A 12,596-nucleotide genomic window follows, 5' to 3' on the forward strand; every position below is an offset into this window, starting at 1 on the left:
AGAAGTGGGCCCTATAAAATCCATAATTTTGAGGTTAGAAGTTTTAACCTTAAAGGAAATTATCTATAAAATATTAAAATTTAAAATTATATTAAATAAAAATCTTTGAGTTAAAATTTCAAAGTTAGTTACATTAGAATAATTAGATTAAAATTAATTATTTAATTAGGTAATAATTTGAGGCTGAAAGCTTTAAAATAGAAAATTTAGGAATGAAACTTAAGTAGATATATTTAATTAAAATATATACTTGTAAGAATTTTTATCATTTAAAGTATATATATAATTTTGCAATAGAAATTCATCATTGGGTTTTATTGAAAATTTGAATATTGAAGGATTAATATTGCCAATATAGGAACCGAGGCTTAACTTGGTCAACTAGATTTTGGACTTAAACTGTTAAAGTATTAATATGTTACGATTAAGTTAGTAGTTTTAAATATTGTTGTTAGTTAGAAGCCATATAGGGGTCAAATTTGGGAAACACTGAAGTATAGGAACTATGGAAACAAAAAATAATTTTGAGAGATAAGCATGGAGAATCAATTTTGAGAGTGCAATGGTAAATTTTGAAGTAAAATTGAACATTTAGTTGTGTTTTAGGACAATTCCACTATGAATAAGCTTCTAAGGTAGTAAATTTCATCATTTAATTGCCATATAAGCTTCTAGGTCCATGTTTTCATCTCATAATTGTATTATTTGATAAGTTGTGGTTTATATTGATGATTTGCATAGAATTCCTTGATTCCATTACAAATCTAGAAGCACGAGTTCATACCAAAGTAAATTTGAGCTTATAAGCTTCTATTGAAGTTTTTCAATCTATAAATTCATGATCTATTGGTCTAGTAGAATTCATTTTTATTATTGAAATAGTTTATTAATACAAAGTCAAATTTATGGTGATGAAACCTCTGATCAAACTAATGGTAGATTATTGATGTTTTAATGGAGTTTTTAAGAAAAAAAAACAATTAGATCACTATCAAATTCATTATATTTCATTTTTTTTATGATTTATCAGGTTAAATTATGTTTATGAGTTAAGTAATTCTATATTTATTGCAAAGCACGAGTGAAAACCAAATTTTTTCTTCATATATAGAGTTTTTAAATTCTAATGGAAGATAATGATGAACATCCTTTACGTTATGGATTAACAATGTTGATCATGTTAACCATGATTTAATTAAGTGTTTAATCAAATCATTAGAGTCTAATTAATCATCCTATGTGATTAGAACTAGAATAGGAAATGCTAAAGTCATATTCGATGAGCTGAATGGTCATTTTCATGTTTTTTGCTCTATGTATGCAAAACCACGGGTCGTGTTTTTCATGCCTAAAAAAGAACATGTTCTTATTTTGTCAAAATTAACAGTATTTTATATTTTGACCTTAGGGATATGGCTGGTTATATGGTTGCTTCCATACGATCACATTTTTCATGTTTATGAGTCTTGAGAGGTTATCCAATATTAGAAAATCTAATTAGCATATTGAAAAACTAGTTAGTGTAAATTATAAGGTTGATTATGGTCATGTAGGTGTTCAATATCCTTCCTATAGGCTAAAAAAATTCATTTACGAGATAGCTTACAATAAAGGCGAGTTCATTACCAATAACACATGCCCCCTAATATGATAACACTTGATTTCTTTTTGTGATTTATCTACGAATGTGAGTACTTTATGTTTAATACTATGTGTCAAACGTTTTGCATTCACGAAACGAGTTTTGTAAAACGGGGACCCTTGTTTTTTTGGAAACGTGTTTTGATTATAATAATATACATCCACTTTATGTTGTATTTGATACCAGTATGTTTTCTGGACACTTTGAGACTTGGGATCACTATCCATTTGAAAATCATTGATGCTTGTGAGTTGTGATTGACATTCTAGATAGTCATGGTCGAGGTTGCTTATATCGACCTTGTTTGTAAAACATTTCCCCCACACACTTCATGGACTTTATGGGTATCATCTTTCCATGATATTATTATATAGGTCTAAAAAGAATAAGAAAGCCTGTAATATGTTTTGGAAATCATGAAAAAATACACATAATAAGACTTCCTTGAAAATATGGTCGCGATACACTATCTAGTACCTAAAGCATGTAAGAAACTATACAAAACCGGATATGAAAAATGGACAAAGACATACTTTTCCAGGGTATGTTATAATATAATGACATCTAATGTTGTTGATTTATTGAACCAAACATGCATGAAAAAACCCAACTGTTGTGGCAGTTGATTTTTTTCAAAGCACATTACAAGAGTAATAATTTAAATGCTGAAAACGAAAGGCAAATATAGAACATATACACATGAGTCATTTGATTTACTTGTATGAATATAATACATTTTCCATCACATGCATCAAAACTCAAAGGGCATCTCAACAAATAGGCATATGATAAATAAAAGATGAGAGTTACGTGTTCATCAACGTGGACTTATTTTCATATAGCGAACCGTTTGTTTGGAGTATGTGACCATAATAACAACATTATAGCGAATACAAACCTAAATAAATGTTCTCGTATAAAGTGACATTGCTCCGACATACATTGTAGTCACTTCGTAACAACTTCTTTAAGCATAAATTAGATTGAATGTTGTATTTGTATGGATGTGCTTAACTGTCGATGTATATCAAAAGGCATATGAGGAGATAGTCAACCATGTTCCATATCCTCTTAATGGGAGGTATGATCATTTAACCACCATTGATGGACAAACGTCAATGCGATCGACCATGTAATTATGCTCGTATACCATCGTAAGAAGAGAAGCCAAAATTTAAAACATGTAACCAATGCCACAAAAAGTGGTATACTCGTCTAAACTTTCAGTCTCCTAACATCCGATATGTCGAAGCCTAATTATTCAAGTCATACTTTAGGTAGCTTTATGTAGCGAAACATTAAGTTATCATCATATATTTTATTTAAATAAATAAAATGATATATGCAATACTAATTTGTAGTTTGTCTTCAATATAAATAAAAATATGTTTACTATAAATACACCAAACATGTAAACATGCTATATAATGAAACCTAGATCATTAGGATTAATGGTAACTGAGACATGTTACATAATGACTAACTATTACATGTCCTATGTTTATGAGGCCGATAATGCGATATGTAAGTTACACACGACCTCATAAATATTTAAAGCAGAAAATGAAGTCTAGGATAATGCTATGAAGTATCAGCTATATTGCGTTGTGCTTCTAAGGTTGACACTTCAATTTCTAATGACAGTGGTGACGAAGGCGAAAGATCACATTGTTGTGATTTAATGTCGTTCAAGATGAACTTTAATGAACACAACCTATTAGAAAATGGTTAAATCGAAAATGTATACATTTTATTTTTGTTGGTTTGCGAGCTTTTTAAAGAACAATATCAACAAATGATTCGTTCAACAACTCACACACAATATAAAAAATCTAAATATTTACGAATGATAAATTATAAATCACATAATATGTTTCGTTTTGAACAATATACACTTCGGATATTTCTTTTTGATCAAACATAATGCGAACTTTGTAATCAACAATACAACACTCATTGTTATACAATTTATTTCAACAAACAACATGTTTGGTGTGTAATTTGTTTAAGAGAATACTAAAATTAGGTCCTCAATTTAAAGGGAGTGTTTTACGACTTGAACTATGAGAATTCGTGGTAACTATTTTGCGAATACGATGTTCGTCTTGTTGTATTTTCAAAATTAATAAGTGTGAGAAATGTGAAGAAACTCATAAATAATTATTTTAAATAAGATGCAAGATAATTAGGGTTAAGAAAAGCTAAACATAAATTTCTCATATAATTTAACAAAAACAAGCCCTCACGCCAAAAGACAGAGCAACATCAATTCCAAAACCAACACCAAACAAGAAAAAACTTCCTCACAATCCCCTTTCTTCTCCCCTTTCTCTCTCACACACACTGAGATAAAAGTTCTTCCTCCACACGGCGCAATCAAAGAGGCTTCCCGGTGGTTTTCTCATTCTCCATCTCCCCTACACTCACCCATACACAAACACACAGTACATACAATACATACATGCTCTCTCTTTCCGTCTCTCTCCTTCCTTCTTGACAACCCAATTGAGGGACTCTTCGCTTTCTTCCTTCATTACATAGACGAATTACCTCATATAATCTAATCGCACTGACATACCCAAGGGAAAAAATAGAACAGCGGCGGCGACTTAGGGTTTTTTTTGGGTCTTCTTTTGATTCAACGGTTAAGGGTTAGTCTAATTTTTGACATTTCTTCGCCAATATTACGAATTTAGAATACCCTTTCCTTGATTATATCGGTTGTGTATCGGACGAACAGAACCTAGGGTTTCGATTTGTTTTCCCTGTTTGTGCCGCTTCAAATTTTAGGGTTTGATTCTTCTATGTAATGGGCTTGAAGTATTCATCAAGAAGGGATATATTTTGTGTTTCTCGATGATATAAGACGGTTCTGTTTTGTGTAGTGCTGATTGAACTTATTTATAAGATGAGGGTCTTGTAAGTTCGTTCAGCCTTGAAATATGAATACCTTTTAAACACTAGAAACGGTTGTTGATCTCTGTTCTCGATTACAATCCAAATTACAGTAAATACCAAGGGTAGAAGCGGTAACACGAGCCCTACCTAACTGTGTACAGCATAGTTTTTGATTCTTTTATCTGATAAAGTGGTGCTCTTGAAAGAGTCAGAACCTTAGTCTAGGATTTGCAGCTTTGTTTTTTTCACACGGGCTTCCATAGCTGGTCTTGACTCCTAAAGTGGACGAAGATACACATAAACTTTGTTGGAGGGTGTGGATTTCATTACTCAGATGCACATTTGTCCATTGTTATTCTGTTCTTATGATGTTCAGTACTAGCTATGGAAAGAAGTGAGCCAACATTTGTGCCCGAATGGTTAAAAAGTAGTGGAAGCTTAAACACAACATCCCATCAGTTTCAGTCATCTTCTTTACACTCAGGTAAATCTTTTCAACATCTATCAAGAATCTATGTTATTCACCATAAGACCATACTTTTTTTTTTTTTTTTTTTTTTTTTTTTTTTCTGTTTTTCTTACCTATCTAACTATCTTCTTTTCTAGACGAACAAGGTGCATCAAAGGCCACAAGAAACAAATCATTTGTTAACATCAATGATAACGATTTAGGTCGCCCTTCTGTTTCAGAAAAGACAACTTCCTCATACTTCAGGCGAACTTCTAGCAATGGGTCATCTCATCTAAGATCTTACAGCAGTTTTGGGAGGAACAACCGTGACAGGGATTGGGATAAGGACATAATACATGATAAAGAAAAGTCAGATAATAGCCATAGGCATCGTGATTATTCTGATCCTTTGAGTAATATCTTACCAAGTAGGTTTGAAAAAGAAGGGTTAAGACGTTCACATTCAAGTGTATCTTCAAAGCGTGAGTCATGGCCCAGAAAGGTAATATCTGACAAGAATAATCACAACAATGGAAGGTCTGTTGGCATTGGTAATGTGAAGATTTCTTTTGAGAGGGATTTTCCATCACTTGGGGCTGAAGAGAAACAGATAGATGGGGAAATTGGGAGGGTTCCTTCTCCAGGGTTGACTACTGCTATTCAGAGTTTGCCGATTGGTAACACGGCGGTGATTGGCGGTGATGGGTGGACATCAGCCCTGGCTGAAGTGCCTGTGATAGTTGGGAGCAATGGAAGCAACACCTCTGTTCAATCAACTGCAATTCCTACAACTACAAGCATGACAGCTGGTCGCAATATGGCTGAAACTTTGGCTCAGGGTCCTCCTCGTGCTCAGACTGCTCCTCAGGTATAAAAGACATGAATGCCCTTCTCATCCTCATTATTGAAAACTTGTCTACTTCTGTGTAACAAATGCAATCATAGTATGTATCATATACTTATTACATGTTGTTGTGTTTATTGTAGTTGTCTGTTGGAACTCAAAGACTGGAAGAGCTTGCTGTTAAGCAATCCAGACAGTTGATTCCCATGACTCCTTCATTGCCTAAAGCCTTGGTAAGAAATTTATTTTGAAATCTTCTGTTGATTATTGGTGCTTGATTAGAAGTTGTAGATAAGCTAAATTTGAATCTGTTAGTAGGTTTAAATTCACCTTTGTTCTATATTCTAGCTTTTGTTTATTGTTCTTTCGAATTGCTTGAGTGCATTTTGATTATTGTTTAACATTTTCATTAAATGGTTTGTATTATTTATCATTTTGAAATTCTGGTGTAATGCTTATTAGTGCATTAGGAAACTATATGCATTATATTGAGGACACTTGCTAAAAGATACTAAATGTTCACTCATACTCTTAATAGTTTAGTATAGGGTAAATTGCTTGTAACATCTATTAATTTTTATGTTTTTTCATTTGTCCTCAATCAGCATGTTTGAATAGTTAAGTACTCTTGAATGACAAAAAGATAGTTGATTGCAGTTGCTATCTGAAGCTATTTGTCCTTTAATATATATGACATTACATTAAAATCAATAAGTAATCTGATCTTATTATGGTATGCATTCAAATATCTGGATATTGTTATTTCAAACATGTCATCATTATTTTTCTGCATGTGAAACCTATGAATGCTCTATAAAGGGATTTGCATATTTCTCATTAGAACTTCTCATAATTATCATTGAAAATTCGACACAAACTTAATATTTTCATCATGCTACTGTTACCTAATGATGACTGTTATATATTCGTAATGCTCCTTAACTTCTTTTCTTATCTATTCATAGTTTGTCTATTTTTTTTAATTGTCATTTTAGGGATCAAACTCTTCAGATAAAACAAAGCCAAAAGTTGCACAAGTACAGCTTCAGAATTCTCACCTTATCAACCATACACACTCTCCAAGATCTGCTTCCACTAAATTTGACATTTCAAAAACATCCACTGTGGGAAAACTACACGTGCTTAAGCCATCACGTGAAAGAAACGGTGTCACTCCAATTCCAAAAGACAACCTGAGTCCAACAGGTGGTGGTGGTGGTGGTAAATTACCAAATAGCCCTCTTGCTGTACCCTCGGTTGTTGGACCTGCTCCTCTATTGAGAAACAACAATCCAGTGGTTTCTGCTGTTGAGCGCAAGCTTGGTGTAGCTTCTACACTGGAGAAGAGACCTTCGTCTCAAGCTCAGAGCCGAAATGACTTTTTTAACCTTATGAGGAAGAAATCAATGACCAACAGTAATGCCCCTGTTACCTCTGATACTATTGATAAGGTTGGTGTAAGTGAGGATGGACATGATCCAGTGGTGGAGGGGTCTAGTGGGGCCCATGAACCTAAGGTTGATTTGGGTTGCAATGGGGATATGAATGAGAGATCTACTGACAATGGAAAGAATAATAATTCAAGCTCTGATGCCATTCTTTACTCAGAGGAAGAAGAAGCAAGATTCCTACGTTCATTGGGTTGGGAAGACACCACTGAGGAGGAGGAAGGACTTACAGAAGAGGAGATAAGTTCTTTTTATCGTGATGTAAGTAAGGTAAAAAGTAAATTCTTAAACATAAATATATAAAAAATTGAATTGATCCTATTATAATATATGTATGCCATATTCTGAATGAAATATTTGTTGTTTTGTGTGAAGTATTTGAATTTGCAGGCAGCTTCGAAGATCTTGAAAGGGACACAGACAAAGTTACTGATGCCACTCCACACACAAATGGGAAAGAATGGTGATATTTCATCCGACTCAAAGCTGGAATCTTGAATTTGCTTTTACTGGAAGTGAAGAAGGTCTTGTTTTTGTTTTTTATTATTTTTCTGTTTTCTTCTTTTGATAAACGTGGGAATGGAAAGTAAAAAGTAGTAAGAGAGATGAGAGAGGAATGGATTTGGAAGTTTTGAAATCCTTGCAGAGTCGAAGAGGGGAATGAGTGAATAGGAGGAATAAGTACATATATGGTTTTGTGCTGTCAACTGTGTTTCTTTAAGCTGTCTGAACCCCTCTGGACTTGTGTGGGATCTTTCTGATAAAAAAAATGAGAATAGGAAAAAATAGCTGCTTATTGTCTTTTTCTTTTTTCTTTGAGAAGGGTCAATTAATCAAAAAATAGCGTATGGTTTATTATTTATTTTTGAAAAAGAAAAAAAAGCAAGAAGTTTACTTTTATGTGCATCCCTTGCCCATTTTGTTCTTATTTTGTGTTATTTGATTGCCATGAACTTGGAGCGGTGAAATCCATGTATGGTCACCATGAGCCATTTGTGGTGATTGGTGATAGGGTGGCAGCTCGCCACATTTGCAATGTGGTCACCAATACTTGATACAATAAATCATTTTCTTTTTCTCTGATTCTTTCAACCTTTTAATTAGTTAAAAAACATTTTTTTTATTTAAATAATCAATAAAATATAAGGAATGTAGTGATATGTAGTAGTGTGCATATTGGGCTCATGTGTTAGTAGTGTGGTGATAAGGTGTAGTGATTTGATACTCCATATTTGTATTAATGATTTGTATTAGTGATGGGTATATTAGATGATCTAATGATATAGAAACCTCGAAAAACGATAAATTAGTCAAAAAGTCAAAACATAATTCTAGGTCTTTTAACAAGCCTTTTTCAAAATATGAAAAGAACTTCTCTTTTTGCTTTTATCCACTAACAAAGGAGAAACGTCAAATCCCACCTCGAAATGTTAAGAGGAAAGTTGAACATCATGGACATAGACAAGAATGGAAAAAAAATCCCTTCATGACTCCCACATGCATACTCTTAATAAAAATGTTTCCCACGTTACCTTGGGTTTCAAACTAGTTTGGATGCCCAAACTAACTAACTGATCATGTATGCTATGTGCAAGGAGGACCATGAAGAAGAATGATTAATTGATAGTTCTTATTCCTTGCACATGATTGGGAGGTTAGAATACCTACGTGACTTTAGGTCGATTAGTGGTGGCGGACACGTCACCTTCGGGAACAATGCAAACGACATAATCGGGGGTATGGAGTGTTGACTACGGGTAGCTTCTCAATTCAATGAGTTGCTTACGTAAATGGTCTTAAACACAACTTGATCACTGTTGGTCAATTGTGCAAAGTTGGTCATCGGGTAGAGTTCGACAATGAGTATTGCTATATCATGACGAGTGACAAAAACAAATGCTTTATCAAATCCAAAGCCAAAGGGACAACGTATCACTAGATGTCTCCTTGATCATCGACAAACCTCAACTTTGTTTCTTGTTAAAAGCAGTATCTGAGTGACCTGCTTATGGCATCGAAAGCTAACACATCTCAATTTCAGATGCATCAACAACTTGGTGACTGAAGAGTTAGTTAGAGGGAAGTCGTCCATTGATAATTGATTCTTCAATTGCTGAGCCTTTAGAGCTTCTTCATATAGACCTGTCCACTCCTTCAACTGTAGCCGGTCTTCACCATAAGAAATACATTTTGGTTATAGTTTATGATTTCACTCCATTCACTTGGGTCTTTTTCCTAAGACTCAAATCAGACACACCACAGATCTTGATCAACTTCATCAAAGAAATAGAGCTTCAAATCAAACTTCCCATAATAAGAATAAAAAGTGATAATAGCATAGAGTTTACTAATCAAAACTTAAATAGCTTTTCGGTATCAAAATGGATCAACCATAACTTCTCGGCACTATACACACCGTAGTAGAATGGAGTGGTGGAGAGGAGGAATAGAACGTTGGTTGAAGTTGCAAGATCCATGCTCAACTTTGCCAACTTACCTCTCTATTTTAGGCTGAAGCAGTAAGAACTACTTGTTTTGTCCAAAATCAAAGTATCATATGCAAACGCCTCAACAAGACGCCATATAAAGGTCTAAACAATCGAAAACCCAATGTACGTTTCTTTCACATTTTTGGCTGCAGGTTTTTTGTGGTCAACAACAAAGATCATCTCAACAAATTTGCACCGAAGTCTCATGAATGTATCTTCTTGGGTTACTCAACAAACAAGGTTGCATACAGAGTTCTTATAAGACGAATAAGACTAACAGTCGAAAGCTTCGATGTCAAATTCGATGACTATTATGTCCGCAACACATCTCCCCTTTCAAAAACAAAGTTCGCCCTAGAGAGTGATATCCCACCATCCTCGGGTTCATTAAACATAATTGAAGTCAACTATGATGACCTCTTCGATCCCACAGAGACTGCACATCTTTCAAAGATATTGGTGTCTCCGGTAGCACAAGAACAACATGCAGAAGTATCTGGACCTACCCTTTCTAATGAAACTTCGTTCAATACTTCCAACTCGCCGGTTGAGGGGGAAAGTTAAAATCCTTTGGAAGTCACAACCATCGACTTCCAGTACTTGAAGATGCTACTCCGGTACCTATTCCCAACATAATCAATCAATCAATCGTTTCAAAAGATTCTGACGACGAAGAAATTGAAAACATTGATACCACAATAGATCCAAGGATAATCAATCACTTGTCGGTCCAGGGGGAACACCCATTGTTGGTTCAGGGGGAACCATCATCAGTTCAGGGGGAACTCCCATCTTCAGTCTAGGGGGAACCTCCATCACCAACTACAAAACCAATCCTAACAATCCAAGACTCATATGTGGGTTTCTCTCAAACCGAGGGGGAACTACATCCTTCAAACAAACCCGAAGAATCCTCTGATGTAGAAGATATTCCCTCAAGTGCAGCCACAGACCACTAACAATCTCATCGACACATGTGGGCGAAAGATCGCCACTTAGGCCATATCAACAGGAATCCATCTGAAGGTATTCAAACTCATTCCTCTACAGACTTAACTAATCATTGTCATTATGCAGCTTTCCTGTCTTCGGTCAAACCCAGAACCACAAAATAAGCTCTCATGGATCCTGATTGGATATTAGCAATACAAGAAGAATTAGTTGAGTTCACAAGAAATCAAGTCTGGAAGCTAGTACCGAAGCCTAAAGGCCACACTGTAGTTGAAACCAAATGGGTTTACAAGAATAAGTTACATGAATCTGGTGTAGTGATTCGCACCAACGCAAGATTGGTTGCAAAAGGGTACAGTCAACGAGAGGGTGTTGACTATGATGATACATATGTACCTGTTGCAAGGATGTAAGCTATACATATTTTTATAGCGTATGCAACATACAAGAGTATCAAGGTCCATCAAATGGATGTAAAGATTGCTTTCCTTAATGGTGAACTGAAAGAGGAAGTGTATCTGCAACAACCTCCAGGCTTTGAAAGCTCAGAATTTCCCAACCACTATTACAAGCTGAAGAAAGCAGTCTATGGGTTAAAGCAGACACCTAGAGCTTGGTATGAGACTACTTTAGAGTTTCTTGTCAACTCAGGGTACAAAAGAGGTGTAATAGATCACACCCTATTTAGATGAGTAAATGATAAACACTTTATGCTCGTTCAAATCTATGTGGATGATATCATCTTTGGCTTAACGAATCAAGGGATGGTGGATGATTTTGCAAAGCTCACCACAAGCAAGTTTCAGATGATCATGAATAGAGAGATTAATTTCTATCAAGGTCTTCAGGTCAAACAGATCTCTCAAGGGATGTTTATCTTTTAGGAAAAATGCACCACTAAGCTATTGAAAACATTTGCGATGGATAATTGCTCCTCGGCAAAGGTCTCTATAACCTTCGGGTATAGAATCTCAGCTGACCCTACCAGAGGATCAATTGATCATAAGATATACCGAGGAATGATTAGATCATTGATGTACCTCACTGCAAGCCGACCAGATATTGTGTTTGCCACAGGTTTATGTGCAAGATACAAGAACGATCCCAAATTCTCACAATTGAACGCAGTCAGGTAGATCTTTGGGTATCTCAAAGGGAGTAAGGCCTTGAGTCTCTGGTACCCTTCGGGGAACGACTTCAATCTGCAGGCATTCACTGATGCAGATTAAAAAGGTTGCACACTTGATCAAAAGAGCACTTCAGGAAGATGTCAGTTTTTGGTTGGAAGATTAGTTAGTTGGTCCTCAAGAAAACAAAACTGTGTCTCACTCTCAACCATAGAAGCTGAATATGTGGCCGTAGCCAGTTGTTGCTCTTAGGTTCTCTGGATGAAGTCACAACTTTTGGACTACGGGTACAGGATGTTGCGGGTGCCAATCTATTGTGATTCAGAGAGTGTGATATCTATTTCCCACAATCATATTCACCACTCAAAGACGAAACACATAGAGCTATGGTATCACTTCATTAAAGACCATATCCTCAAAGGTAACATTAAACTCATCATTGTTCCAAGTCATGAGGAAATAGTTGATGTTTTCACCAAGGCACTCGACTGCACAAAACATAATGGATTTTTGGAAATGTTAGGGATGATTGTCACACCCCCAAACCAAGGATGGCAGAAACGTCCGGAGGTGGCAGACTTCATGTATAGTATCATAACAACGAGTATAGTAGTGACCAAAGCAAATACAACCATCATAAATATAATTGAAAAAGCTACACCGTAGTATGAGTTTACATGTTTCAAAATCAATTACACTATGATGACAAAATGAAATATTTGACGTCTTAACGTTCCATCCTCAAA

The 12,596-nt window shown here is 35.2% G+C and overlaps 1 protein-coding gene across 2 annotated transcripts; it reads left to right on the forward strand.

The window, feature by feature from the left end:
- The first annotated feature begins 3,888 nt into the window (after window positions 1–3,888).
- LOC145053887 (uncharacterized) lies at window positions 3,889–8,097 on the forward strand. 2 transcript variants are annotated; one of them, XM_079002010.1, is made up of 5 exons: window positions 3,889–5,024; window positions 5,147–5,859; window positions 5,979–6,068; window positions 6,831–7,553; window positions 7,659–8,097. In XM_079002010.1, the coding sequence occupies exons 1-5, from the start codon at window positions 4,925–4,927 to the stop codon at window positions 7,779–7,781; spliced, it is 1,749 nt and encodes a 582-aa protein (XP_078858136.1). In that variant the 5' UTR covers window positions 3,889–4,924; the 3' UTR covers window positions 7,782–8,097. The 2 variants fall into 2 exon arrangements, with proteins under 2 accessions (XP_078858136.1, XP_078858137.1); XM_079002011.1 differs by having other exon boundaries at window positions 6,831–7,544.
- The last annotated feature ends 4,499 nt before the right edge of the window (window positions 8,098–12,596 follow it).

This window comes from Lactuca serriola, chromosome 5 (genome assembly GCF_051521515.1).
Source record: "Lactuca serriola cultivar US96UC23 chromosome 5, Lser_US96UC23_V15, whole genome shotgun sequence".
NCBI lineage: Eukaryota > Viridiplantae > Streptophyta > Magnoliopsida > Asterales > Asteraceae > Lactuca > Lactuca serriola.

Bases quoted from the DNA above. Each gene is read 5' to 3' on its own strand.
- LOC145053887 (XM_079002010.1), top strand. From the start codon at position 4,925: ATGGAAAGAAGTGAGCCAACATTTGTGCCCGAATGGTTAAAAAGTAGT. The intron at 5,025-5,146 runs GTAAATCTTTTC...CTTCTTTTCTAG, and splicing joins GTCATCTTCTTTACACTCAG to ACGAACAAGGTGCATCAAAG. The intron at 7,554-7,658 runs GTAAAAAGTAAA...TTTTGTGTGAAG, and splicing joins TTTATCGTGATGTAAGTAAG to TATTTGAATTTGCAGGCAGC.